Source organism: Mastacembelus armatus, chromosome 19 (assembly GCF_900324485.2).
Source record: "Mastacembelus armatus chromosome 19, fMasArm1.2, whole genome shotgun sequence".
Lineage (NCBI taxonomy): Eukaryota > Metazoa > Chordata > Actinopteri > Synbranchiformes > Mastacembelidae > Mastacembelus > Mastacembelus armatus.
This window is the reverse complement of record NC_046651.1, coordinates 9,270,694-9,296,909: the sequence shown is the minus strand read 5'-3', so window position 1 is coordinate 9,296,909 and position 26,216 is coordinate 9,270,694. Positions and strand designations below refer to the sequence as shown.

General features: G+C 41.4%; 3 protein-coding genes across 7 annotated transcripts; 1 reads left to right on the top strand and 2 right to left on the bottom strand.

Moving 5' to 3' along the window:
- The first annotated feature begins 326 nt into the window (after window positions 1-326).
- Window positions 327-11,806, top strand: med24 (mediator complex subunit 24). Of its 2 annotated transcripts, none has more exons than XM_026315843.2 (26): window positions 327-430; window positions 684-837; window positions 1,014-1,096; window positions 1,199-1,237; window positions 1,616-1,689; window positions 2,185-2,408; window positions 2,633-2,744; window positions 2,871-3,021; window positions 3,796-3,909; window positions 4,190-4,243; window positions 4,406-4,488; window positions 4,638-4,724; window positions 4,933-5,032; window positions 5,116-5,258; window positions 5,441-5,478; window positions 5,591-5,673; window positions 5,919-6,097; window positions 6,837-6,936; window positions 7,331-7,506; window positions 7,627-7,891; window positions 8,104-8,285; window positions 8,391-8,484; window positions 8,692-8,791; window positions 9,687-9,767; window positions 10,586-10,734; window positions 11,447-11,806. In XM_026315843.2, the coding sequence occupies exons 2-26, from the start codon at window positions 705-707 to the stop codon at window positions 11,561-11,563; spliced, it is 2,961 nt and encodes a 986-aa protein (XP_026171628.1). In that variant the 5' UTR covers window positions 327-430; window positions 684-704; the 3' UTR covers window positions 11,564-11,806. The 2 variants fall into 2 exon arrangements, with proteins under 2 accessions (XP_026171628.1, XP_026171627.1); XM_026315842.2 differs by having other exon boundaries at window positions 4,921-5,032.
- Window positions 11,807-12,494: 688 nt separating this feature from the next.
- Window positions 12,495-14,859, bottom strand: csf3a (colony stimulating factor 3 (granulocyte) a). Of its 3 annotated transcripts, none has more exons than XM_026315846.2 (5): window positions 14,626-14,716; window positions 14,143-14,315; window positions 13,219-13,326; window positions 12,999-13,139; window positions 12,495-12,901 (listed from the first exon to the last, which is right to left on the bottom strand). In XM_026315846.2, the coding sequence occupies exons 2-5, from the start codon at window positions 14,293-14,295 to the stop codon at window positions 12,710-12,712; spliced, it is 594 nt and encodes a 197-aa protein (XP_026171631.1). In that variant the 5' UTR covers window positions 14,296-14,315; window positions 14,626-14,716; the 3' UTR covers window positions 12,495-12,709. The 3 variants fall into 3 exon arrangements, with proteins under 3 accessions (XP_026171631.1, XP_026171629.1, XP_026171630.1); XM_026315844.2 differs by lacking the exon at window positions 14,626-14,716 and adding an exon at window positions 14,732-14,859 and having other exon boundaries at window positions 12,496-12,901; XM_026315845.2 differs by having other exon boundaries at window positions 12,496-12,901; window positions 14,630-14,788.
- A 5,257-nt stretch (window positions 14,860-20,116) lies between these two features.
- lrrc3ca (leucine rich repeat containing 3Ca) lies at window positions 20,117-24,903 on the bottom strand. Of its 2 annotated transcripts, XM_026315627.1 has the most exons (3): window positions 24,812-24,895; window positions 24,154-24,489; window positions 20,117-21,405 (listed from the first exon to the last, which is right to left on the bottom strand). In XM_026315627.1, exon 3 carries the CDS (start codon window positions 21,321-21,323, stop codon window positions 20,529-20,531), a length of 795 nt encoding a protein of 264 aa, XP_026171412.1. In that variant the 5' UTR covers window positions 21,324-21,405; window positions 24,154-24,489; window positions 24,812-24,895; the 3' UTR covers window positions 20,117-20,528. The 2 variants fall into 2 exon arrangements, with proteins under 2 accessions (XP_026171412.1, XP_026171413.1); XM_026315628.1 differs by lacking the exon at window positions 24,154-24,489 and having other exon boundaries at window positions 24,812-24,903.
- Between the last annotated feature and the right edge of the window lie 1,313 nt (window positions 24,904-26,216).

Sequence of the window (26,216 nt, the reverse complement as noted above, 5' to 3'; positions counted from 1 at the left end):
CTGCTGGAAAAGGCAGAACTAACACAAAAAAAGATTAAATTGAAGCAGTTAATTAATTTCTGTCTGCCACTGATAGTCAACATTAAAAAGCAATAAAAATGTTAAAATTTAAGATGATCTAACGGGTCAGCCTCACCATACAATAGGACTCGCTGTAATAAAGTTTATATATATATTGTTTGTAGAGAAAGGTATTGTCCAGCTTTCACCGTGTTAAGGGAGGGCGACATCTGGTGACGCTGCTGAATCATTACAAGCCACCGAGCCTTAAACTGACCAATCCACAGAGAGAATACTGAGACGCCTCACGATTAACCAATCAACGCTTTTGTTTTTTATACGTAAGGATGACGTACCTCGTATTGTGACTCCATAGACGCTTTAGCGAAGGAGCTATAAACAAACATAGTTTTTGTTTTGAAACAAGACGGTAAGGACCAAATTTGTTTTGCTTAGCGATTTGCTTTGTCAACTGTGGCACTGGTTTGTTTTTGCACGCAGCTGTTTATTTTATTTTCTTTATTTTCTCCATCAATGAATGACATCGGCAGCTAACGGCTAACGCCAAAAAGCTGATGAATAACACAAACTCAAGTGTGTGATACAGAAAAGAAACATTAGCATTAAATAACTCTTTCTTATAAAGGTCGGATTAGTAGTATTATTATTATTTTTGTTATCAGTGCGTGCACGCTCCTACCAGGATGAAGGTGATGGTCAATCTGAAGCAAGCCATTCTGCAGGCATGGAAGGAGCAATGGAGCGACTACCAGTGGGCCATCAACATCAAGAAGAACTTTCCAAAGGGAACAACATGGGACTACCTTAACCTGGCAGGTTGGAGCAAAGAGCACTCCACAGACACCATAACATTTATCTGACAGCACACCAGTTCTTGTCTTTGCTGCTGTGGCTCTGAACTGTTTGTGTGTGTGTGTGTGTGTGTGTGTGTGTGTGTGTGTGTGTGTGTGTGTGTGTGTGTGTGTGTGTGTGTGTGTGTGTGTGTTTCTCAGAGACCCTGATGGAGCAGGCGATGATTGGTCCTTCACCTAACCCTCTTATTTTGTCTTACCTCAAGTATGCCATAAGTTCTCAGGTATGACAAAGAGCTGTGTTATGAAAAATGATGTAACTGAACACTGCGTCAAATAGTATTTATATATGTTGTGAATGATTTTCTCTCTCTGTCTCTCCCTAGATGGTGTCTTATTCCAGTATGCTCGCAGCTATCAGCAAGGTACTTTTAGGTTTGATAAGATGTGTTTACTATAAAGCAGATATATAGATATCTCATATATGTATGTAGAAATTGTTCATCAGTCCCAAACATCAATGATCCAACATCAAGTCTCAAGTCAAGTCTCAAGTCAAGTCTCAAGTCAAGTCTCAAGTCAAGTCTCAAGTCAAGTCTCAAGTCAAGTCTCAAGTCAGTGTGTGGCATAAGTGTAACTTGAGTCTAAGTCACAGACATCTCTGCTATATATATAAAAACATATGTCTTGACCTGCAGTTGTGACCAGAGACTTGAGACCTGACTTGGTCTTCTAAAGCATGACTTGTGTGCATCTCTGCTATAAAGTATAAAGGTTTTCATCAGTATGTCTTTTTCTCATAGTTTGAGGGTTTTTCTCGAGAGCTGTGTGTCAAGTCACTCTTGGAGATAATGGACATGTTCTGCCATCGTCTCAGGTATGCTCATTTATTCATTTAGGCAGTTTTGTTCAACATATCTTTACACCACCCGCATCCCAAGTGTACCTCCCAAGTGTACCCACATCCCAAAAGTACCTTGCAGCCCATGGTGAAATACATTGTGTGCATCTTAGATATGTACGCCACCCAAAGACTTGGGCTCTAGAGAAACAGTTCAAACAAAGTTGCTCCAAAATGCAGAATTAAACTTGTTTTACTTTGCACAAATGGTAATAGTTAAAAATTGTTGATTTAAATAATTTGTTAAAACTCATTAGATGCAGAAAACCTATGTTGGTGTATTGTGATTGACTATTGCACTATTGCATGCTATACAAATCTCAACAATCAACTAAATTAATTTGGGGTGTTTTTACATTTTTGAGGTTCCCAGGCATCATTTTATAGATTATTTTAATTATTGTTCACAGAAAACTATGCATTTGTTCTCCTTCTTTTGTCTGTCACTGCCTCTCTTCCCTGGCTCTGAAGCTGTCATGGTAAAGCAGAGGAATGCATTGGGCTGTGTCGGGCTCTGCTGGGAGTGGTAGTGTGGCTGCTGCAAGGCTGTGCCTGGTACTGTGAGAGGCTGAGGGAACTGGGCCCATCAGGCAGCACAGAGACCAGTCTCAGAGCCTGCCAGGAGAGGCTACACAATCTGATGAACAGCGCCAAGAACAGAGCCCTGGTCCATATTGCTCGGCTGGAGGATCAAGGTGTCAGGATTGTGTGTGTGTGTGTGTGTGTGTCTGTGTGTATGTATGTAAAGTTTGCAACATACAGTATTGCATTATGCCACAAACATCTTTTTTGCTTTCAATTTCTTGCCCTGCCAAAGCAAAATTATCTACTATCGACTACTGTGCAAAAAGGTTTGTAGACTTTATATGCTGGTTAAGACATCTGTAGGGAGTGATTAAAGTCTTTTTTTCTTTCCCAGGTTCCTGGAGCAGTGTAGAACAAGCAGTGCTGAAAGTGACAGATAGCCTGGGCAGTGTATCTAACCAAACACTGAGGACCAAATTAGAGGAGAGTTTGTTACTAGTAAAAGGGTAAGGATTCCTTACCTTGATCTCAAATAGTACATATTACACAGAGTTGTTGAGCTTTGGCATCATCCTACTTTTGAGACTATCACGATCAGCGTTCCTTGTGCTAACTCTTCACTCTTTCCTCAGTATTCCCTTCATGCTGTCTGTGCAGTGTGACCCTCCGGTCCAAGCCTCCTTTCCATCAATCCACGCCTTCATCATGCTGGAAGGGACCATGAATCTGACGGGAGAGACGCAGCCTCTGGTGGAGCAGCTGATGATGATCAAGAGAATGCAGGTGAACATATAGGCTATGTTCACATTACAGATCTCAATTCCATTTTTACTTTTTTTTTGTCAGATCTGACCTTTTTGTGTTCATATTTACTTGTAAGCAGCATGTATTAAATGCCACACCGTTTCAGCTCTGAACTTCCATGTATGCACAGATTTAACTAAAACGTCAAAGACAAAAACAGCAACAACAGCTTTGTCTATGTAACAGTCAAATCATACTGATTCCCCTAAAACAGCTCAGTTACAATATGTCCCCTCCAAAAATAGGATTTGGGCCCCTTCAGCTTATAATGTGAAAAGAACTTTAGTTTCAAGGAACTTGGCACAGATACCTGTTTAAGTTAGCAGATGAAAATGGCAGGGACACAAAAGGAAAATATCCAGATACACAGTAAGATTTATTTATTTATTTTTCAGAGTGGCCAGTGTTCTGTGTCATGCTAAGAATGAAATATGTGCAAAAGAAGTAATGGGTTTGATGTACAGTACTGTGCTGATATTTTAGGCACTTTGGATATTTTACATTCTTATCTCACAACACCATCGGGTGTTGGATTGAGCCCAGGTTCATTGTGTAGGGCAGCCTGAATCTACAGAAGAACTGAAGCAGCTTCTCCAAGGTGCTGCAAAGTACCTGGAGAAACTGTGCAGATCTGGATTTTTGCACAAAATATTTCAAAATATTTCTGCACTTGCCAGATGAAAGAGTGCAGCCAGGTGTCTCATTTTTAATTTTATTAGCAGCAGTCTTCCCAAAACTGTTTATCCTCTACAGCGGATCCCTGCTTCTCTTTTTGTCCTGGAGATCTGGAAGGCCTGCTTCACTGGCCTTATTGAGTCACCAGAGGGCACAGAGGAGCTCAAATGGACCGCCTTCACATTTCTCAAGGTAAGATCTAGTGTACATATGGAAAAAAATCTCGTCATTATAATTTCTTGCTTACCGATATACATCACGATATATAAACCAAGGCGCTATTTCAGTCAAGGTTATCTGGTCAACTCTAAACAAATAAAATCTTAAGTAGTAAATCTTGAATCTACAGTTAAAATATTAAAGCTTTCATGTTTTACAGGAAAACAGAAGCTAAAGTTTTTCTTCTCTTTAATCTGGCTCCCACTACTACCACAGTTTAAAGAAATCCATTTCTGGTTTATTTTTATCCTAGATCCCACAAGTTTTGCTCCGACTAAAGAAGTATCCTCAGAGTGACAACGGACAGGTAAAACAATTTAATGCCCGATGCCTCTCTAAGAAATGAACACATGAACTTCGTATTGCCAAGCAAACGTGGTCTAACATGATGGTTACTATTGATATATGATTAAACCATACAATACGAACCTGCACCTTCACCTTTAAACATAGCAAACATGTTTTCCAGGACTTCATGGAGGATGTGAATGTTGCATTTCAGTACTTACTCAAGCTCACACCACTGCTTGACAAAGCTGATCAGAGGTGCAAGTAAGTGCACCAAAATAATTCTGTAATAATGATCTTTATTTCCTGTGTTGTATTTTTAAGACATTCTAGATAATAACACCATCGAAATGTCTGGAAAACAACATGTAACTTATTGTTAGTGATCATTTTTCTTGCTCTGCTTTACATAGTTGTGACTGTCTGGGCATGCTGCTCCAGGAATGTAACAAGCTTGGTTTGCTGTCAGATTCAAACACAGCCTGCCTCACTTCAAAACGGTATGAGTTCGCATTTCATAGAAGGTGCACGATGCACAACGCAAACCTCTTTTTCCCATTATTTTCTTTGTTGTTGAATATGATCACGGATTTATTCACCATATTCACACAGTATCACTCTGTCCCCTCAACCCCTCCACCCTGTGTCTGTGTATCCCTCCCTTCCTGTCCCTCTCCCCTTGCACATTTGATTCAGGACCGAGGATAGGGAGTTTGCCCCAAGGCTAAAAACTGCAGAAAATGCCAATATCCAACCAAATCCTGGTCTCATCCTGAGAGCAGAGCCCACTGTCACCAACATTCTCAAGGTACAGCACTGTAACCTGATAACAGCACTACAGTGAAAATAAAAATGAAGTATAAAAATGAACTCTTTCTTCATGTCCATCAGACAGTAGATGCAGACCACTCCAAGTCTCCTGAGGGCCTGCTAGGGGTCCTTGGACACATGTTGTCTGGGAAAAGCCTGGATCTCCTCCTGGCAGCAGCAGCAGCTACAGGGAAACTCAAATCCTTTGCCCGAAAGTTCATTAAGTGAGTAAATGCAAGAAAATGTTGCAGTTTATGACGGTCCCCTCAGTCACCAGGATCACCCGTGCAAGTTCACAACTTCACAACTTTTTAAAATTCAAAATTTCCAAATCAGATTGCAAATGTTGACTTAGGAAGTGGATTTTTAACAAGCTCTTTCATATCTTGTAATTTGTTTTTTCCAGGCTAAATGAGTTTCCCAAGCACATCAGTGGTGAAGGATGTGAGTTCAAACACAAGAGTGACATGTTCCAATGTGGGAATTTCCTCTTCCATTGATATACTGTTTCCTAAATGAGATACTAACATCAAGGACTTTCCTGCCTCTCCCACAGCCAAGTCTGCATCAGTGCGCGCTCTGCTCTTCGACATCTCCTTCCTCATGCTCTGCCATGTGGTGCAGACATACGGTTCTGAGGTTAGTTCCTGGCAATTCAAGCTTATCAGAAGTAGAGAGGAGCATTCCCTGTGTGTATTACACAGCAAATCATTCTGTTCTTTGGCCACAAGATGTCCAGAGAGGGCTGTGCATTAGTGACCCAACATTTTCTACAGTATGCAGGATATTTGTAGATTGATTAGTTCTGTCATCTCTCCTTTGTGGTTGATTATGTCTGGATTGATTCATAGATTATATGGCTGCCGTGTATCTCCCATCTCCAGGTGATCCTGTCAGACCCCAGCCCTTCAGGGGAGACGCCCTTCTTTGAGACATGGCTGCAGACATGTATGCCCGAAGAGGGCAAGACCCTGAACCCAGACCACCCCTGCTTCAGACCTGAGCCAGGCAAAGTGGAGAGCCTGGTCACACTGCTGAACAACTCCTCAGAAATGAAACTAGTGTGAGTTACAGCTCTGTTTTCTTTTTTTTTTTAAATTGCCTTTACTGACTGTCACTTAATATATTTTATGTCAATACGCAGTTTGGTCTCCACTCTTTTCAGTGAAAAATACAGATTTATTTGCACATCCCCCACTTTACCTTAAGTCCCTGTATTTAGTATTTAGATGTATAAAAACATTTAATAATTGGTTTATGATGTAGCTTTAAGCTGATATGTGCTTATTGCTCTAATATAGTTCATGAATGGGTGCTGAATCTGTTACTTACAGATAGATCATTGAATATTGTAAAACATTATGGTATAATCATAATATTAAATGTTGATGCTAAATTGTTACCCTTTAAAACTTATTTGAGGCAAGAAATAATTTAGAGTGCAATTAAATATGGCTTGTATTTGCAGCTCTGTGTGGCTCATATGTTTTAAAGCCTCTCATCAGTACATGGAAGCAGCAGTACTGGAACACCTCATTTCTGCTTTTGATAGTGTTGAGTTTTCTGTTTTGCGTTAATATATTTTGGTATCTCTGCTTTAGATCACTCATCATTAATCAATCATTAATAAAATCTTTTAAATCCTGTCAGGACAGATTCTAGTTAAGTAATGCCATACTTCAGTATGTGATTCTGTTAATTCATGTTTTAATTATGGCAGTTCTTTTGTAATGGGAATTTCTGAAAATGGCCAGCAACACTCTAAATATGGAATTTCCTCTGACGTGCGTCTGTTGTGACAGTCAGGTGAAATGGCATGAAATCTGCCTCAGCACTCCAGCAGCCATCTTGGAAGTTCTGAATGCGTGGGAGAATGGTGTTCTGTCTGCGGAGGCAGTTCAGGTCTGTCCAACTTCATTGTTCTGTTTTTCATTTGTCTTCCTGTGACTGGAAAATATTTTTGAGAGATTTTCTGTGTATCAGTTGCTCATATGATGCTCATGCCCTACCAGGAATCGCCCTGTGCCCATTACTTCAAAAGTTTTCCTTATCCTACTTTCGTCATAATCACATTACACAAGTGAGCGTGACGTATTCTGTGGAAACTGACGAGTAATGATGATCGAAAAACTTGCAACAGAAATGACGTGCCAGATTTCTATAGCTGTAGCTGAATTCTCGTACTTCCTTCAAGTTTTGGTATGTTGTGGATTGTCAGAAAAGAGGAAGGAAGGAAGGATGTGGTTAGAAGAATGCAGGGAGAGCAGATTCCAACTGCTGTCATCTCTTTCTGCAGAAGATCACTGACAACATCAAAGGGAAGGTGTGTAGTATGGCCATCTGTGCGGTGGCCTGGCTGGTGGCTCACGTCAGGATGCTGGGGAGGGATGAGAGAGAGAAGCCCCAGACTATGATCCGGCATCTTGTGACCCCGCTGTATGGGGAGAACACTCTGCAGTTTTACACTGAACGGTACAAATGACTGTAACACACACTTCATACTTGACTAACCTGTATCTCACAACACGAGCCCAGGATCAAATGTATACAAATCTTCAGTCTGTTGAACCAGTCTCCTCCCACTCTCACCAGCGTGGTCATCATGAGTTCCATCATGGAGCACATGTGTGCAGACGTCTTCCAACAAACGGCGGCTGCCCTGCGCGCCCCAGTGGAGGGCCAGGAGCCGATCCCGTACCGCAACCTGCTGCCAGCTAAGGAGCCCATTCAAAACGCCCTCAGCAAGCAGTTCCAGGCGGTGCTGCGCAAAGGCTGGGTGGACAGCCGGGCCCTGCACCTGTTTGAGACTCTTCTCAACATGGGAGGGGTCTTCTGGTTCACTAACAATCTGGTCAAGGTAGGAGGCTGGAAAAAAAGGTGCAGATGAGTATTGCCAACTCTGCAGCTAGCAGTCATTAATCTGCCTCGTACTATCTTGATGAGTCAGTTATGAAAATATCAACACTGAAAACGCACAAACATTTTTGCATCCTTGTAAAGTAAAAGAAAAGTGCAGTCATTATCAACAGCTGGATGATAACATCATCTGAGCGCTGCGTCTTGTTTCAGGAGCTATTGAAGGAGACTCGACAGGAGTGGGCCAAGCGAGGGGTCGAGTTACTCTACAGCATCTTCTGTCTTGATACTCAGCAAATCACACTCACCCTGCTGGGCACCATACTGCCCAACCTGCTCACGGACTCCGCACACTGGCACAGCCTGACAGACCCACCTGGAAAGGCACTGGCCAAGTAAGAGACACTGAATATTTTGTTTTAGATTATGAAGGCGCGTAGGGCAGTGGTTTTGTTATTTTCGAATCTGATGTTAAATCCACGCTGCTGATGACTCCTCAGGTTGTCTGTGTGGTGCGCCCTCAGCTGTTACTCCTCTCACCACAAAGGCTCTTTCTCAGCTCGTCAACGCAAAAGGCAGCGGGAAGACATAGAGGTAAAACGGTCACCTGAGGTCATGAGCTGCATGTTGTGTTACCAGTGAAAATACTATTTTCTATGTGAGAAACTGACATAAAAGTGTGTTATACAGTATACAGTTCTTTGTAAATGATATTAACATCATACATAGCTTCATAAAAATAACTATTGCTTTAATGATCTCTGATAAAGTGAAATCTAATATTAACATTACTGGTCGCAGGACTACAACAGCCTATTTCCCTTGGATGACACTCAGCCGTCTAAACTCATGCGTCTCCTCAGCTCCAATGAGGATGAGCCTGTAGCCCTTTCCAGTCCAGGTCAGTCTATTAATGTCTGGGTTTTAATACACAGTTAAATTCTGAAGCTGCCGACTGTTCAGTCATTAGTCTGTCAGGCTGAGCTGAGGATTATGCAAATACCAGACGGTTTCCAAAGGCTCACGTATGTTTGGAGATCCTCTCACCAGAAGGTTTTTAACTTGAATGATGCATGTGAGTCTTTTGTTTGTAACAAATTAGTTGTTAAGAAGAAGATTTCTATCAAGAGTACTAAAAGTGATCTTCGGTGGGATTCACTCTCAGTCTTTGATTGACACGTGGAATCAGATCAACACCCTGGGGAATTTTTATTTTTTCAGTTTTAGCTACTGCTTCATTGAGAAATACCCACAGATGCATCAAAGTCAGAGTTACAAGACTCAGGAAAAGCTACTTAGCTACTTGGTTTTGTTAAGATTGAAACTCAACTAAGGTTTTTTTTTTTTTTTTTTTTCTTTCTTCTTCTTTTTTCCAACCAAAAGTCAGCAAGTTCCACCTCATTCACTGACTCTCACCAGTAGATACTGCTAAATCTTTTCACATTTTACACTTGCACCTTTTAAATCATACACCTGTGGGTTAATGATAAATTCATCTGTTTTGAATATACAGAAGATAAATCTGCCCTTCATCTTTAAAATCAACTGAAATGTGTCAAACAAGGTTATTTTAGGAACAAATAGGAGGTTATGTAAGATGGCAGTGGAAGATGGCCTTTGGGTTTCCCAACCTTTACTCCGATTTAAATTTTGTCAACTACAACATAATACTTCATGAATAACTTCCTTTTTAGCATATGGTTTTGTGTGTTTATGCTTTTTCTTTCTTTCTTTTCAAATGTACAATATGAAAACAAAAGTTCTTCCACTGTTTCTGATGTCACGTTATCTCATAGGAGACCGATCTATGAGCAGTTCCCTCTCGGCCTCCCAGCTCCACACTGTCAACATGAGAGACCCTTTGAACCGAGTCCTGGGTGAGCCTTTTGTCTGCGTTATGCTCACATACAGTACTTTTTACTGCCGTTGTGCACAGAATGATCTACTCTGTGCCTCCTTTGCTCTGTCCTCTATAAATAAATTAGACAGAGGACAAATTAAAGGAAAATCTTGATTAAATGCTTCCATGCAGGGTACCATAGATCAGTGAATAAATGCATTTGACAATGACGTGACTCATATGCTATGTGTAGCCTTCAGTCACCAGATCTCAGATTGTGCAAACCCAGTTGAACAGCTATAAAGGTTTGGGTCCATTAGGTCAGGCAGCATCATCAGAACACAAACTGTGTGGAAATGCTTTTTGTAAGAGCAGTTTTAAATCCTGTACAGGCTTATAGGAATATTTGTAACAGCACAGGAGCCTCTATGACTTGTAAAAGTAATGAAATTATAGTAATCTTTTATTTATATAAAAGTAAAGTTCATTGTTATTCAAGAATCTAAATTCGATAAACTCTTAAAGTCTGCTTTAAACTACTTAAAGTGCCTCAGACACTCCTGCAGACAGCAGTTGCACAACTATTGCTTAATGCGTCAGACTTTCAGTGAGTTTGCATTTTTGCTATTTCCTTTTGTTATTTGAAGGTTTTAACAAGTGCTCTCTGACCAAAATAGAATGACTTTGGGTGGCGTTTAATTAAATTTTGAAAAATCTTTATTTGAGTAGTTTTTGAAGTTTCCAGGGAAAAACCTGTACAGTCACTGCCCATCACCTCAGCAAAATGACATGAAATGTAATAACGTGGTTACTTCAACCATGGCAAAGCAATACCACCTTTTCTCTTCTCTCCAGCCAACCTTTTCCTGCTCATTTCCTCAATCCTGGGCTCAAAGACAGCTGGACCTCATACTCAGTTTGTACAGAGCTTTATAGAGGAGTGTGTCGAGTGCCTGGAGCAGGGAAGTCGGGGGAGCATCCTACAGTTCATGCCCTTTACAATGGTGAGTCATGTGCTGGGAGAGGAGGCCAGATAGGTTGAGTCAAGGAGGGAGAAATATCAGACATTATTGCAAAGACCTCCTTTGGACCTCCTTAAATTCAGTGTTTGTTTTGGTGATCGCAAACATATTTTAAGGATTGAGTGTTACCAACGCGTTTTTAAAAATAGGGTGAGCATTCCCATGGAAGCCAGTGTTATGTGTTAAATTATGTTTGGCCTCCCTTGTCCTGCGGCCAGTGTTGGGCCATCATAAATCTGCATGGACATAACAACAGGCAGCACCACTCTGTAACTATAACCTGCAGTATCTTTGATGTGATGTTTTAACTCCCCTCTTTGCCTAAGCAGAGAGTAAATACTCAGCAGCCAAGAATGAGGGAGTTCAAGGGTTATGATTGATGGGTGCTACATGTGTTCACCACAGGTTAAGAAAACAAGAGAGGTGTTTGAGTTGTTCACTTTGGTCCTCAGCTTATTCAAATCAATCACGATAGTTTTACAATAGCCTGTAACCATTCCCAGTTATTTCAATAAATGCTCAAATGTGTTTTTAGCTGCAGTTGATTAAATATGTCAAAGCAAAGTGCCCTGAAAACCAGGTCCAAGGCTCAAGATTGCCCTGAAAAGCGTCAGAGTTCTGTGTTTTGAGCAACATGATGCCCGTCAGAAACAAAAAAGAGAAGTAATGGTTCCTTGTCCTTTTGTGCACCCAGGTCTCTGAGCTGGTGAAGCTGCCTGCTCTGGCCAAACCTAAAGTTGTCCTGGCCATCACTGACTTGTCTCTGCCCCTGGGGAGGAGAGTAGCTGCCAAAGCCATCTCTGCCTTATAAACTGTCGGTTTAAATTTACATCAGTCCTAAATTAACCCCCTGTGGACCCCACATTGGAATACCAACGCTGTGCCTGCCTCCATCGTTCAGTTAAAGGCATTCTCTTTTCGGACAATATCTTGTTTCTAATGAAATACTGTTTTTCTATTATTTTTTTATGTGCTTTTTCAGATGAAAACTAAGTTTCAGAATTAAAAGAAATGGAAACGAAGATGCTCTGGAGTATCTACTTCCTCAAACAGAGTTTTATTTATTCTGTAGTTATTCATCAGATCCTATTACAGCTACATCACATTTTGAAAGATTAAGTAACATGAGATCTGACCGCTGTGATCACCAACACTAAACCACAGCTGAATGGTCACATGCCAGCATGGCTACCACATGATATGATGCATAAGGGACTTTGAACCATTCTCTTAAAAAAAAAAAAAAAAAAGCTCGTGGTCATGTCACCCACATCTGCCAACACTTCCACGAGGAAATTTGTCTGGCAGGGTAGCAGAAAATAATGCGACGAAAGCATCTATTTCACTTTTAGTTGCACTTCTCTATCAGTGTCATCTTCAGTGGAATTTTAGATAGAAACTCTTGATGAGACAGCGGGAGGTCAGCAGGTGCCATCGTCTGATGTCTGATGTGTGATTGTGTGTGTGCTCATTTTGAAAAAGGAAGTTTTCAAGAACTTTTTTTTTTGTTGTTGTTGTTTTTATTTAAATATATATATATTTAAATTAAAAATATTTAACATTGTTCCACAGGATTCATACAAATCTCATTACTGGCACATTCAACAGCTTTTTTTTTTTTAAATCAATACAGTCCCCTAACATGAGTGTTAACAGTTTGGTAAATGTTTTATTACATATTGTTTTTAAACAGCTGTTTTTAGTATTGTTTGTTGAGTGTTGTTTGTTTGTTTCAATTATTGTGTACAGGTAATATAGTGAAGTACGTCAGACTAGTGTTAAAAGTCGTCTCCACTGTCAACAAAAAGTGGCTGGTGGTTAATTTTACAAATAAATATATAAATAAGTTTTAAAAAAATAAATAACCTTTTAGTTGTTAAATAAATAAATGCCATTAAAAAAAAAATGGCGAGCTAAAGCACGTTTTGGACAAGCCAAAACCGGGTTAGAGTATTGGTCAGCTCTCTGTCTCCTCTTCGCTGCTCTGGCTCAGACTCCTGAGGCAGCGAACCATGTCCTGCCCAAAGGCCTGGAGATGCACCAGGGTCAGGTGCGCTGCCACCTGAACCTCATATTCCCCTGGCAGGCGTAGAGCAATAGGAGTTGGGCTGGGCTGCACCACAACCTCTATTTGTACCATTTTCAGCAGCTGCAGGGCGAAGGAACAGGCATCATTGATTGTGATTGAGTGCAATAAATGCCAAAACATTTGTCAGGTGCTCAGTGACTTAGAAACGCTCTCCTACCTTACTGATCTGAATGGAGAGGTCTCTGATGTCAGCCATCAGCTCGGTCACTGTGTCTCTGTTTTCCAGCCGAGGGGAGACCGAGCTCAGCAGGGCCCGGTACAGCTGGAGACCCTCAGACATCTGTGTCAGACAGGTCTCCTAATAAAGAACAGCAGCAAATTAGTTTTCTTAACCCTCATTAGCTTCAAAGAATCGTCACCCCTTGGAAGATACTTACCAAGGTGAAGTTTTCTGACACAGCTTTGAGTACAGGAGCAGAGGGGATGCCGATGTTGGATGCCATTATCACAAGATTGGCATTTTCTGAGGAATTGAGTTTCAAGGTCTGCAGTGGAGAGATAAGGCCGAATGTTATGGACAGATTACAGCTCGGCACGCAGCAGCAAACACACACTGCTCGTATCTCCTGGCAGGTCTATTGATTTGCAAAATCCTTCCATGAGGAGAAGCAGTGGTGGAAAAAAGAGCCAGGCTCCATTTTTAATACCACAATGTAAAAGCACTACAAGGAAAAGCCATGCAATCAAAAAAAATCTATTCTCATCAGCAACGTGTACTTAAAATACCAAAGGTAACTGTACCCTGATAACCTCAGGCTATTAACTTGCATTAACTTGTGAGCAGCATTTTAAATGGCAGTTGTCATTTCAGCTATTTTTTTTTTCTTTTAGGCACCTATAACCTGCTATAATGCATCATATTTCATCATTCTGGACTTTGGCTGCAATGTTAAACAGTTACACATGTTGAGTGTTATAATAAATATTATAATAGGCTAAAAACTGCATAAAATGGACATATTCTGATGAAGGAGGCTCCAAGTCAGTTGAAAGAGTATTAAAGTTGGCCTATGTAGTGTAAATGTTTAGTAATGGCAGACCTGGTGCTGGAAATAAACCCTGTGACTGGTGTAAATGGTACTATGACTGATACCAAGCATTAGTTTACTTTCTATATAAACTCTTAAAGAGGTTATGGTCTATGGGGCGTTAAGTGAACAACTTACAGCTTAAGCTCAATATTTCTGTGTCAGGCTCAGTTGCGCAGAAGCTTAGACAGACCTGCACATTTATCATTTCATCGCAGCCTGAGACAGTTTGGTCAAAAACACAAACGGACACATCTCTTTACAGCAGCTCACCCCTGTGTGAATGCAGGATTTGTGCGTGTCGGGAATCGAGAGCAGGATCTTTTGCGTTAGACCGCGGCTCCTCTGGACGATCTCCTGAAACTCCGGCTCCTCAACAAGCGTGCGTTTCTCCGGCAGAGGTGCGCTGCGGGCGAGGCCGGCCATGTAGCAGGGAATTGCGAAAACTGCAAGAGGAGAAAAAATACCAAGCGAGAGAAAGATGTCAGCCGGGGCCGAGGCATCAATACCATCAGTGTGACACCAGGCCGGAACAAAGCCTGGCTATCTCCTCTGCTGCTCCTCTGTGCTGCAGCACCGGACATGCCCCCCTCAGGCTGAAACAGCTGCACGAGTTGAGAATAGTCACTGAAATCTGAAACCTAAGCCTAAAGTAAGTGCAGCAGGTAAATATGAGCGTTTGATCAGATGTGGTGATAAACAACATAGTTCCTTAAAACAGATCCCGAAGCTTTAAAATAAACTTTGCATCATCACCTACATGTCCGTCTTTTCTTACAGCTTCTGCTTCCTAGTCTCTGCTGACTGACAACCAGCAAGAGGAAGAAAGCTGCGTTTTGTGAAGTATTACCTCACTACTCACCAATCAGGATGTTCATGGCCTCTCTTGGGAATTGTTTTAAGTGTTGACCTCCAGTGAGCACTAGCCATGATTTATTGCATAGGCCCATATATATAGCAGATCATGTAAGGGATTTCCCGTGATTTCACAGACTTTTGTGCCACTTAAAAAGAAGTGTCCTTTTTTTTTTTTTTTTTTTTTTTTTTTTTTAGGAAATGGCTTTAGCGCCAATCTTTAGAACTGATAATGCAAATTCATCAAATACTGAGTTCAGCTTAAGTACAAAAAAAAAAAAAAACAACACCTATTTAAATACAAGAAAAATGAGAAAAAAAAAATCCAAATTGTACCGGTAGTTATCGAGTGCATTAGTAATTTTATAGTGATTTTATATTTTGCTCCACAATTTTAAAAGTAACACAATTTAAGAGTTTTTTTTTCTGGAACTGGGATTCCTTCACTCCTGATTTCTTATATTTTTTTATTCTGATGTAACATAGCTAGAGTATGAGTCTTTTTAAAGATGTCTAGGGGGAAACAGGCATTTCCGCTGACAACAGTAACAGGAAACTATATACTGGACAGTGTTTTAGCGTTTTAATGATTATTCCTTCTGAAATACAGGGTTTTTGGGAGCAGAAAGGTTTTTTTTGCTTTTGCTATGATGTCTGTGTTCATCCCATGCAATTTTGGGACATCATGAGTCTTCTGGGGAGGATGACTTATCATTATCAAAGTGGAAAGTGTGACGCATGCCTTCTTATTGACCTGCTGTAAAAAACAAAACAAAAAAAAAAACAGAAAAAAAAAAGTGTATGAATATTAACAGCCACCTGACAAATTTCCTAAAATATGACTATATTTAGAACAATTAGAATAACTGGAAAAGATCTAAGGTTGTTTTTTTTTTAACATCTGAAATTATTCACTATATGTTCATTTCAAAACTATAAATTCCTAACATATACCACTGTAGTGATCAGCTAATGGGTCTCTTCTGTGCCTGAACTCTAGCAGGTCAGTTTGTGTCATGCTCTGACACCAGGTCCATTGATCAGTCCGTGTAGCTACTGTATGTTACGTCTGGCCATGCTTGATAGGCTGCGAAGGGAAGCCGTCAAATCTGATCCCTGAAATCCACACTCGTCTGATCTCCAATCAATCCTGCACTTGAGAGCAGGGCATTATTCTCTGCCGAGGCCTCGCTCTATGGCCCCGTCAGCGATCTAGGTGGAAACACTGTTTGGCTGTCTCTGTGGAACAATGTGCTGGGAAGGCTGCACTTGTAAGACATGGTGCATAATGTGACTCGCTGTGTGTGAAAGCTTTGCAGCAGTGAAATGTCACTACTGTGAAGCCCACAAGATGGACCCATTTACAAGTAAAAATATGTCACAACAAGCTTGAGTGCTCATTACGTACAAGATTTAAATTTTCACCATCCCAAAAAAATCAACTTGCTCCTCTACAAACCTGATGATGGATCCAGAGGTCCATCTTGTGGCTTGAAGAGGTCAGCATGGGCAGGCATTAAGAAAGCAGAAGGAGGTTTTATATTCAGCCTTTGTCTATTGAATCTCTCATTTCTGAGACATTCATCTTCTTTTTTAAGTTAGGTTGCCCTGAACCCCATTATAACAACTGTGTTTTAGAGAAACCCCACACACACACACACACACACACACACACACACACACACACATACCGTGAGAGTGTAATTCTGAGCTCATCCATGTCTCGGAAAATGACAGAACTAAGGAACTGTCCTGGGAATTTACAGTGGCAAAAAAGAAAGTACCACAAAACCATAGTATTACCACAGTTCTGTGGTTTTACATGTCAGGAGCATTGCACACCAGCCAATCTCCCACAGAATGAGAGGAATCAAGGTGTTGCAATGACCAAATAAAAGTCCAGATATCAACCAGATTAAGATGCTGTTATGGGACCTTAAGAGAGCTGCGACTAATCAAATGGCCTCAAGCATCAATGAACTGAAGCAATGTTGTAAAGAAGTGTTGCTGTAGAATGAGAGATATAAAATAATACAGAAAACAACTTTGTCATGTGTTGTCATCTGAGGTTAAATTTGCCTAAGACCAGTTTTTTTTTTTTTTTGTCAGTCCTGTTACATAAAACAACAGAACTGAAAGAGGTTGTACTTTCTTTTTCACATAACTATATAGGCGCGGTTTGACATGTTGAAACTGGGCGAAGCAATCTCTGGTCATCCTTAGAGGAAGGAATTGGATGTTGCTCAACAAATTGTTTCACTGCAAATGACTTTTTATTCCATTAAAAGTCTGACTCAGATGCATGAGACATTTATCAGCTGAATTTGACATATCCGTATACACACTGAGACGTTTAAAAAAAAAAATCTGTGTATTCTTAGTGTTGCTGGTTTGCCTTTATGGATCTCTCATAATATTATGAATTTCTTCTGTCCACAGTCTTCTGTGGTCAGACAAATCAAAATTTGACATTCTTTTTGACAACCGTGGGCGACACATCCTCCGGACTGAAGAGGAAAGGGACCTTCCGGCTCAGTTCAAAAGCCTGCATCTCTGATTGCATGGGGGTGCATTAGTGCCTATGGAATGGGCAGCTTGCACATCTGGAAAGGCACTATCAATGCAGACATATACAGGTTTTAAAGCAGCATATGTTCCCATCCAGATAACGTCTTTTTCAAGGAAGGTCTTGCGTATTTCAACAGGACAATGCTAAACGTCATACTGCATCACTTCTTTCCCAAAACTCCAGCAACTGGTTTCCTCATTTCCCAGATGTTTACAGACTGTTTTTACAAGTAGAGGGGATGCCACACCATGGTAATCATAGGCCTATATATGTTAACCTTATTTATAGGCTCCAGCAGATCTCTGTGACCCTGGTTAGGAATAAGCGGGTATGATGATGGATGGATGTTAACCTTATTTTAACATCCAAACTTATCCCACCTTGCCATGATTCATCTGCCAGATTTTCACTAATGTACACTGTGTCTCAAATAGGTATATTATATAGTTAAATAGGCTGTTTTTCTTATTTCTCTGCTACTGTAACACAAGTATTTCCCCCTGGGAATTAACAAAGTATCTATTTATCTACACTGTTTCTGCATTTTTGCCCAATCTTCCCTAATCCTAAGATCCTACATAAAAGTTTTAACACTGTTAATGTCATTTGATAATATAGGTTTACATTGTAGATGTTCCTAAACAAATATGTTCAGTCAAATTTTCATACTGTTGAGTTTCTGAAGTTCCAGGCAAAATGATTTGGGGATAATTGGGTGGTGCCTTATTTTGGCACAAGGGCCCACTAGTCTAATGCATGTTTAATGCAGCCCTGTTGTGAACAGATTCACTTGTTAATGCAATACTCCCTTTTGCTGCTGCACGTGTGTTTTTTTAAGTCTGTATGTTTCCAATGTGTGTTTTTACTGAAGTATATTTTTTACAACACGAAAGTATATTTGTTTAACAAATGGTAATTTTAAATATGAAAGCCTAAATATACAGCATTAATTTTCCTTATAGTTACACACTTTTCAGGACAGGGGGAGCTGTGTAACACAAAATGAAGCTAGGACCTTGAAACAGTATTTTCTGTAATAATCTAATTAGTATCTGAATCAACCCCTGGAGGAGACCAAAAAGAAGGAGACTATCTTAGAGTATTGACACTCACCCAAAGGATGTCCTTTTCACTCTCCTTACAAGCCTCATCTTGGGTGTCACTTACCTTTTTTTTTTGGCTACGAGGGGAAATCGACAGATGCCCACACATAGGCTCTTGCTGGGAGACCACATCTGATCTCAGAGCCTGGAAACATTTTCACCTGCAACCCAATCCCAAACAGGGCCACGCTCTGTGGGATTGGGTGCGTCACTTTATCCCCCACTTTGTGTCCCATTACCCAGCAGTTGTAATGCTCACACCAGTGTAACGTGTCCAAGGTAGCAGGCGGGGCAAGCTGAGATGCCCTGAAATTTAAATTAACCTCAGCGACATTTATGTATGCTGGGGAGCAGAGGTGTTACATTACCAGTACCCTCGCTCCTGGCATGCACACACACACCTGTTGTACATACAGGTGAACAAAACAATGTACACACTCAAATACATTTGCTGAGTGAAATACAGCGACAGACGAACGCTTTACCTGTATTGCCGAGAGTCCCTTAACAGTGGCTGGTTTCAAAGCCACCGTGAGGGTCCGTTATCAAGGGAAAGAGGGAAGGAGGGAGCTGTGTGTGTGTGTGTACGTGGCAGGAAATGTCAGAGAGAGAAGCTTACCATGTATTTTTCAGTGCTTCTCGTCACGGGAGGCTTTACCTGAGCTTCCTTAAGATCAGCTCTGTCCAGATCAATATCATTTTCTGTAAAACCAACAGGGACTATTGAGAAGTTATGGCTAACAAAATGAATGTAACTAGTGCAAGCACTCACTTGCTCCAGGTACATATTCACTGTATAGACCTGTGATTGACATTATCTTAAATGAACTGTCATGAGAAAGTGAGGAAGTGTGAACTTCAGCTGCTACTGTGAGCCCTCTGGAGCCTCAGCAAGCAGCCCAAGGGCTTCTCGAAAGTGTTTTACCCCAGCAAGGGAACGCCAGGCAGCAGAGAGTGGGGCAGCTGATCCCCTGTGGCATTCTCGCTTTATTTCTCCTCAAGAAGTAGGTCACACAAAATGATGGGTGTATTCCCAGGCTTTCTGTGTTTTCTATGGCTATCATAAATCTTGTATTGATCCTGCTCTGCTCTAGAGGCATTTATGTGGGAAACCCTTGTTGACAAAACCATTTTTCATATCTTAAACATTAAATTTCATTATTCAACACCGCACTGGGTTATTCTCACTTTGCTCTGTGGAAAAGAAAGCATGATCTGGTATGGATGATGTACGTCTCCATTTAACAACATTCCCTTTTCTGTGGTCTCGGTTTACACTGACGATCTCTACCACATCAGTTCTTGTTAATGGCCCAATAGGTCATGGCCCATAAATGTCATTTGGATAACCCATGGGAGTGACCACATCAGACTACACGGCTCCCAGAGGCTGCCTAAGAGCTTTTTAAAGGGATGAAAGCGGATGAGAAACAGCACAAACGCAAAGGCTCAGTGTGTATAACCAGGGATGATCACGATGGATTCTTATGTTCTTCATAATTACTCTAAATAAAAGGTGTTTACTGATGATATCTTCCTACCAAAACAAGAAAATCTTCTCCCTGCTTTTAAAAGTGTCTTTTCAAACTATAATTACATGATTCCGTATACAGGATTAGTGGCTTCTAATGATTCGCATGTACATATATGCACATGAATCACATCAAATTAAGAGAAATCCAAAACCGCCATTTAAATGGAAAACATGATTTTACTTGTATTATATTGGTGATGTATTTTAATGGAAAACAGTACAATTTCCTCATTACAAGTACAAGTTTCCTCATAGTCTTGCATTTACCAACCGTTCAATTTGTCTCTGTCTGAAAGAGATGCCTCAAGATGCATGCACCATTGGATAAATCCCATTTGTATCCCATATTTGGAGTTTGCCCAAAACAGGCTGCTGCTTTCACTCTGTTAGTCTAGACCATCAGCTCAAACAGGAAAAACTCCTAATGGGCCATCGAAAGATGAATTATTCATCTGTGCAAGGTTGCATCAGCGTGGTTTTCTTGTGCAGCCACATGTCTTCTTGTCCACTGACAATAGCTAGCCAGTGCTGTCAGGGGCATAGCTCCATCCTGTTTGGTGTGGATTACATTCAGGTCCCACACGTAGCTCCTCCAGCTCTATACAACAGTACTAATGGTGGAAGACTCTTCTGACTTGCCCTGTCTGCTGGGCAACGACTTCAGATACTCCAGATGTCTGCGGGCATCCTCCTGATTAGCTCTGACATAGTAGACCAAGTATGAAATGACCATAGTGAACCAGCCAAACATGACAACCAGCATGGCCACATCTGTAGTCCTCTTCATTACCACACATAGATCTACATCTGGTGCCAATAAAAAGGCAATTCCTTGAACTCCTATTTCCTCAGGATCTGAAGTCTGGCACACAATTCCTGCGAGTGAAGCGGGCTCCAGGTCCACGCGGGGCATGGCCATCTGCAAGTTGCAGTCACAATGCCATGGATTGTTTGTTAGGTTGGCGCGAGCCTGCAGGCCCTCAAAGGCCTCAGGGTTAAAATGTACTAACTTGTTATAAGAAAGGTCCAGGAACTGTAGTGAGGAGCCCAGGCCTCGAAACGCCCCCGGTTCTAACTGGCTTAATTCATTGTGTGATAGATCCAGTTCGACCACATGGGGCAAACCAGCAAAAGCGTCTGCTGGGACTGTAGTGAAGAGGTTGAAGTCCAGGTAGATGCGTCGTGTGTCATTGGGGATGTCCTGGGGGATCTCTGTGAGTTGCAGATTGCTGCAGCGCACCGTCTTGCCGCTGCCCTCATTCTCTGAGCAGTAGCAGCTCTTAGAGCAACTGGTGGCAGCTTCATGGAAGCAGAAGGTCATTAGCACCAGGCTGTGTAGCAGCAAACACATCACCACTGAGTGGCACAGGAACCAGTCTGCAAGCAGGGACATCACGGAATACGGGCATGCTCATGGAAGAACCGCTAGGGTGCACAGGGTGATGTCCACATCGACCCCCCTGAAGATGCAGAGCCTGAAGGATAAAAACAACATAAAGTCACATTATTAGTTATGAAGACTACCCTGCAAATTGCACTTCGAGTCTGCTATGTTGTTTTGCCATGGCCATATTGTTTTTTAATGCAGAAACAGGATGTACAGTAGCTTGTCTAATTGCAGTACAGGGGCAGCAGGGGTGCTGCATGCTCATTTCATCATGTTGACCGCAAACAACTGTACTTCTCTTCTACACCAAGGAAAGTCTAAGGATCAAACATTCCCTTCACACCAGCACAATAAACAAGCTGAGCAAATCCTTTAGTGTCACTGTGCCTTTTTTATAATTGACATCCCCACAGTGCTGGACTGTTCCAGTACACAACGGAACATATCGATGTGACACCAAAAGGAAGATAAAACAGGAAAAAGGAACATAAAAGGCGTGTTTCTGTTTTATTCTAAAACTACAACTGCCATATAGATGCAACATTTTTCTTATTTCTAACTTGGTATCTATGTAAATGTGCAGTTGCTTGTCCTTTAGGTATAATTTACTCAAAAACACAAGTAACACAGCTTGTCTGCATGGCCCAAAAATGACACTTTATATACTGTATGTAAGAAAATGGCAGATCTAGCCACCCTAACACGCTTCATTAATAGCTGATCAGGTGGACCTCATATCCTGTTACTAATCCTCTTAAGGAAAAACTACTTAAGTCAGTGTAACATCAGCGCTGGCCACCCAGTCCTTGTTTTGGGGTAAATGCTAATGCTATAAACAGCACCAAGGCCAGCAAAGCAGACAATGCCATGGCCTGTCTTCTTTGAGCCAAAAAGGAGCCACAAAGTTCAACCGGACTTCTTAATTTCTTAAAAATGGTTAGACACTGGGCAAGATCCACTTACCAAGATTAAAAATGAAATCGATCTCTAACTACCTCTAAGTATCGCATGACACTGGGGGAATCGGACAGAGTATAATCGCAATAGTGGTGTGCATGTACATGTGTGTGAGGGGAACAGGTGATTTGTCTATGACACAGGTAATAACACTCCATCTCGTCTGCCAGACGACCTCAATAATGAGCAATTTGGGGAGATGGAGGCAGATGCACATGAGCAACACACAGATGAAGCCTGTGTCTATCAAGCTCTGACTGCTGCAGTTTTGCCTCCTTCAAGCATCCTTATTCATACATCTCTATCAAGATCATGCATTGCAACTTCTGAAGGACTTCCCTGCGCACACAGGGTCAGCAGGGTGTATGAGAAAGTAAAATAGCATTACAAATGCAGCTTAACACCGAAGCAAATGGAAGGTCTTGGCTAAACTCAATGGGTAATGTTATGCTCCTGTAAAGGCTGTATTTTTCTCTTCACATAGCATGTCAGCCTGGTATTTTGCTGCGAGCTAATGAGGGAGCAGAAGTACGGTGGTGACGGAGGAGGACAAAGCAAGTTGGCAAGAAGGGAAATTGAACACACGAGAGAAAGAATGATATCAAGAGGATTTCAGGAGACGGATAACATTACGACCACAACATGGAGAACACTGTGTGACACTAATGAGATGCTGAGGAAAGTCGCAAATGTTGATAAATCACAGGGACAGCTGATGGAGGGAACTGGCAGTGATAGAATAAAGGGAAGAGGATGGAGGAAAGTGTGGATGAGATTCAAGACACAGAGAAGAGAGCATTCACGAAATGAATCAGAGGGCGTGGCGCCAGTGTAGCTGCCAATTAGAGTTTCAGAGACTGTTTTGTGCTTCTCAAACACATCTTTGACAAAAAAGGACTCACAGGTCTGGAGTCACATCAAATAAATGTAAAAGCAATGAACTGGTTGGCCTCAGATGAGGTCTTTGTCAGTGTTCCTACACACATTGCCTACTTCTCTGATGAATAACTCTCCTGCTTTTAATCCACACAATAAATACAACACTTGTGTAGGCAAAGGCCACTCTCTCATATCATAAATTCACTGATGTCAGTGCTGTACTGACAAGTGTCTGGCGCCACTTGTATGAGGAGCAGCAATTTGGAATCAAATGCAAACACTAAAGGGATTCAAATTCAACATCAATATATTATGTTTGATTGCGTCTTTCACGTGATCATATCACAACTCGAAGCACTGCATGAATGGTAAATAAGCTGCTGGTGTGGATGACACAAAAAGGCAAACAGGAAAATAAAACATTTTTAACTTGATGCAGATGTTTAATGCAGCTGCAATCATATTTCAGTGCTCTTAGCTCCATCCACCACCAATCCCTTACTCAGTGTCAATCTCCATTACTAGAAATGCTCTTTTGTTCCACTGAGACAAACTCTCTGCTTGGCTGGTTTCCTTTTTTACTTAAAGACCCCCCCCCCCAGAGAAATCTTGAGTTTACCTAGAGTGAACACTGTTACAGAAGAGCAGCTCTTTTGCTCTTTTTGATGCTGTAATGGCATTTAATGTATAAGCTTATATCCTCAGCAACCTATAGGTGCATACTAACTCCATCCTGCTGTAACTTTCACACTCTAGTTAGTAATTAATGCACAAACTGATTACTTCAAATGAAAGTGTAACAGTGAGAAAGGAATCAGTTAGAGCTGAGTTTTACTTTCTGCTGAGAAACAACTGGTATGTGATGGAAAATGAACTGAAAAGAGGAGATGTATTTCATCCTGTTTTACTCAGCATCAGCCTGCAATCAGTTGCTTTTTATGGATGGAAAGGTGTAAGTGTAAGCAATGTCATAAAAAAAACGTAATGCAGACGCACTCACGTCTTTGCCGCTTTTCCTCTGCTTTTCATGTTTCTCAGCAGCTCCCCAACAAGAAAACCGTACAACAGACCAGAGCGCACTCCAAATGGCGGTTCGGTTAATGTTTTGGTTCGCTTCCCTTGGCTCTTCTTGCAGCTCGTTGAACTTGTGCTGAGATCCGCTCTGGCAACCACGTCTCGCCACTGGTAACGCTCCTACAGTCCGGGGCTCGCTCAGCGCAGCCTTTTAGTTTCCACGCAACCAGAAAAGTAGGCAACATTACCGGAGCCAGCAAGAATTGGCAAGGACGCAGCGTGAGGGCAAGGCTTCCACTAATGGTGGTATCTCACTCCGATCCTGGATCCGACAGAAAAAGGAAACACATTTTGATGCAGAGTTTAATGACGCGCAATACATTTACGCGCAGATGGAAGGCTTAATGGCTGGATGGATCCGGTGCTGCTGGAAAGATCTGAGTGTTGGAAATGCATTCATGCAAATAAGATGTGACTGATTAGATTCATTCATATGCATCTGTTGATTACTGTGAGCGAAGCGAATTTGATGCATGCATCAGGTGACAGTAAATTAAGAAGCAGTTTTTTTTCCCAACCCATACTGACACCCTCTCTCTCTCGCACACACGCACACACACACACACACACACACACACACTCACCCAGTGATCTCAGACGTAGTTCTCATACATGGGGCTCTTGGGTCTTGACTGATCTGAGGCTTGTTGGTTCTAACATGAAGTCTGGCTGTCAGAGGATCTTTGGCTGTCTGCACGTCATTTTCCTGCCTGCTGCCTGCTGATAAGAAAGACCTGTCAAGTCAAAACAGAAGTGCATTGGCACTGGCCAAGTAGCTGTTCGTAAGGTATCAATGGGATTAAACGCAACACACTGTATATATAACTGCAGTTATGTTTTCCTCCCTTTTCTTTGGTTTTCTTTCTTTAAGTTGTAAGTAAGCTTTAATATAAAATAGGTTTATTAAGACTTTCAGACTAACTTTTAACAAACCTGGGCCATGAGTCAGTATTCCAGTATATTGGTTGGTTTTTCGGGACTCCAGGAAAAATGGGTTAAGAGGGGTTCACTCTTAACTTAATCTTGTCTTGATTGCATGAGTGGTAAATAGGCAGCTTTTCAAGTGATGATGGCAGGGTGTGGATGACAGAAAGTACAGCAGGATAATTAAGCATTTATGTAACATGAATCACTGGCTTTTAATATATAAACAATGTCTTTGTTTGGACAGTTTAATCATAGATTGTACCTACGACCATTATTTTAGAACCTGGAGACATGCAGTTTAACCTGGGAAAATGCAGTTAATTATAGTGTGCACTATTCTTAAGTCTGCAGTTGCCTGTATTTCTTTGGCCTAATTGGACTGTGTTGTAAATATGTCTTCCACACAACCTACAGATACGTTTGCTAAATGCATAAACAATGAGACAGGGCTCATAAGATACTGAATTTTTCTGAATGCTTTCATACTGGTTTAATCTTAGTTTAGTCTTTATTATTTACTACTGTTGGTCAATTAATTTATTGAACCAGTGTGTGTGCATCTCAATCCCCATGGGGGAAACACATACAACGTGATATTCACTGATGCTGCTGTATGTATGCATGCATCCTTTAGCTGTGCAGCCTTGAGGTTGTGAGGCTGGGCTTGTCAATTAGAAGACCAGACAGGTGGAGGAGTAGGGTATATGCCAGTGAAACAGCAGAAAATAGAATTACTTTCCTCATTGACAGAAGAGAGTGCACTGGCAGGCAGTCTTTCCCAGCTTTATCAGATTACTTCGAATGCAGTGCTGTGCTTAGGAGGCAGACCGGGTGCTGTATGCATGATCAACAAAGCATTAGTCCTGATATAGGCTGTAAGTGGATCAAAGGCTCTTACTTTTTCCTTTTAAGTCTGTCAAGTATCTTGGGGCAGGTTCAGGTTCTATTACCCCAGTGCCTGTACCGGTGGCACACACTACCTGCAAGCTGACATTAGTACATGAAGTCAAGTGCTCAGTGGGGATTTGGCTGAGAAAATGCTGGTACCGTCTCTACAATGCC

What these genes read in the sequence shown, in the direction of transcription:
- med24 (XM_026315842.2), top strand. Translation starts at nt 705, where the DNA reads ATGAAGGTGATGGTCAATCTGAAGCAAGCCATTCTGCAGGCATGGAAG. An exon ending in AGTATGCCATAAGTTCTCAG is followed by an intron (nt 1,097 to 1,198) that starts GTATGACAAAGA and finishes GTCTCTCCCTAG; the next exon opens with ATGGTGTCTTATTCCAGTAT. An exon ending in AGTTTGTTACTAGTAAAAGG is followed by an intron (nt 2,745 to 2,870) that starts GTAAGGATTCCT and finishes CTCTTTCCTCAG; the next exon opens with TATTCCCTTCATGCTGTCTG.
- csf3a (XM_026315844.2), bottom strand. Translation starts at nt 14,819, where the DNA reads ATGGGCCTATGCAATAAATCATGGCTAGTGCTCACTGGAGGTCAACAC. An exon ending in TGTCAGAAAACTTCACCTTG is followed by an intron (nt 13,140 to 13,218) that starts GTAAGTATCTTC and finishes GTTCTTTATTAG; the next exon opens with GAGACCTGTCTGACACAGAT. An exon ending in TCTCCATTCAGATCAGTAAG is followed by an intron (nt 12,902 to 12,998) that starts GTAGGAGAGCGT and finishes TTCGCCCTGCAG; the next exon opens with CTGCTGAAAATGGTACAAAT.
- lrrc3ca (XM_026315628.1), bottom strand. Translation starts at nt 21,323, where the DNA reads ATGTCCCTGCTTGCAGACTGGTTCCTGTGCCACTCAGTGGTGATGTGT.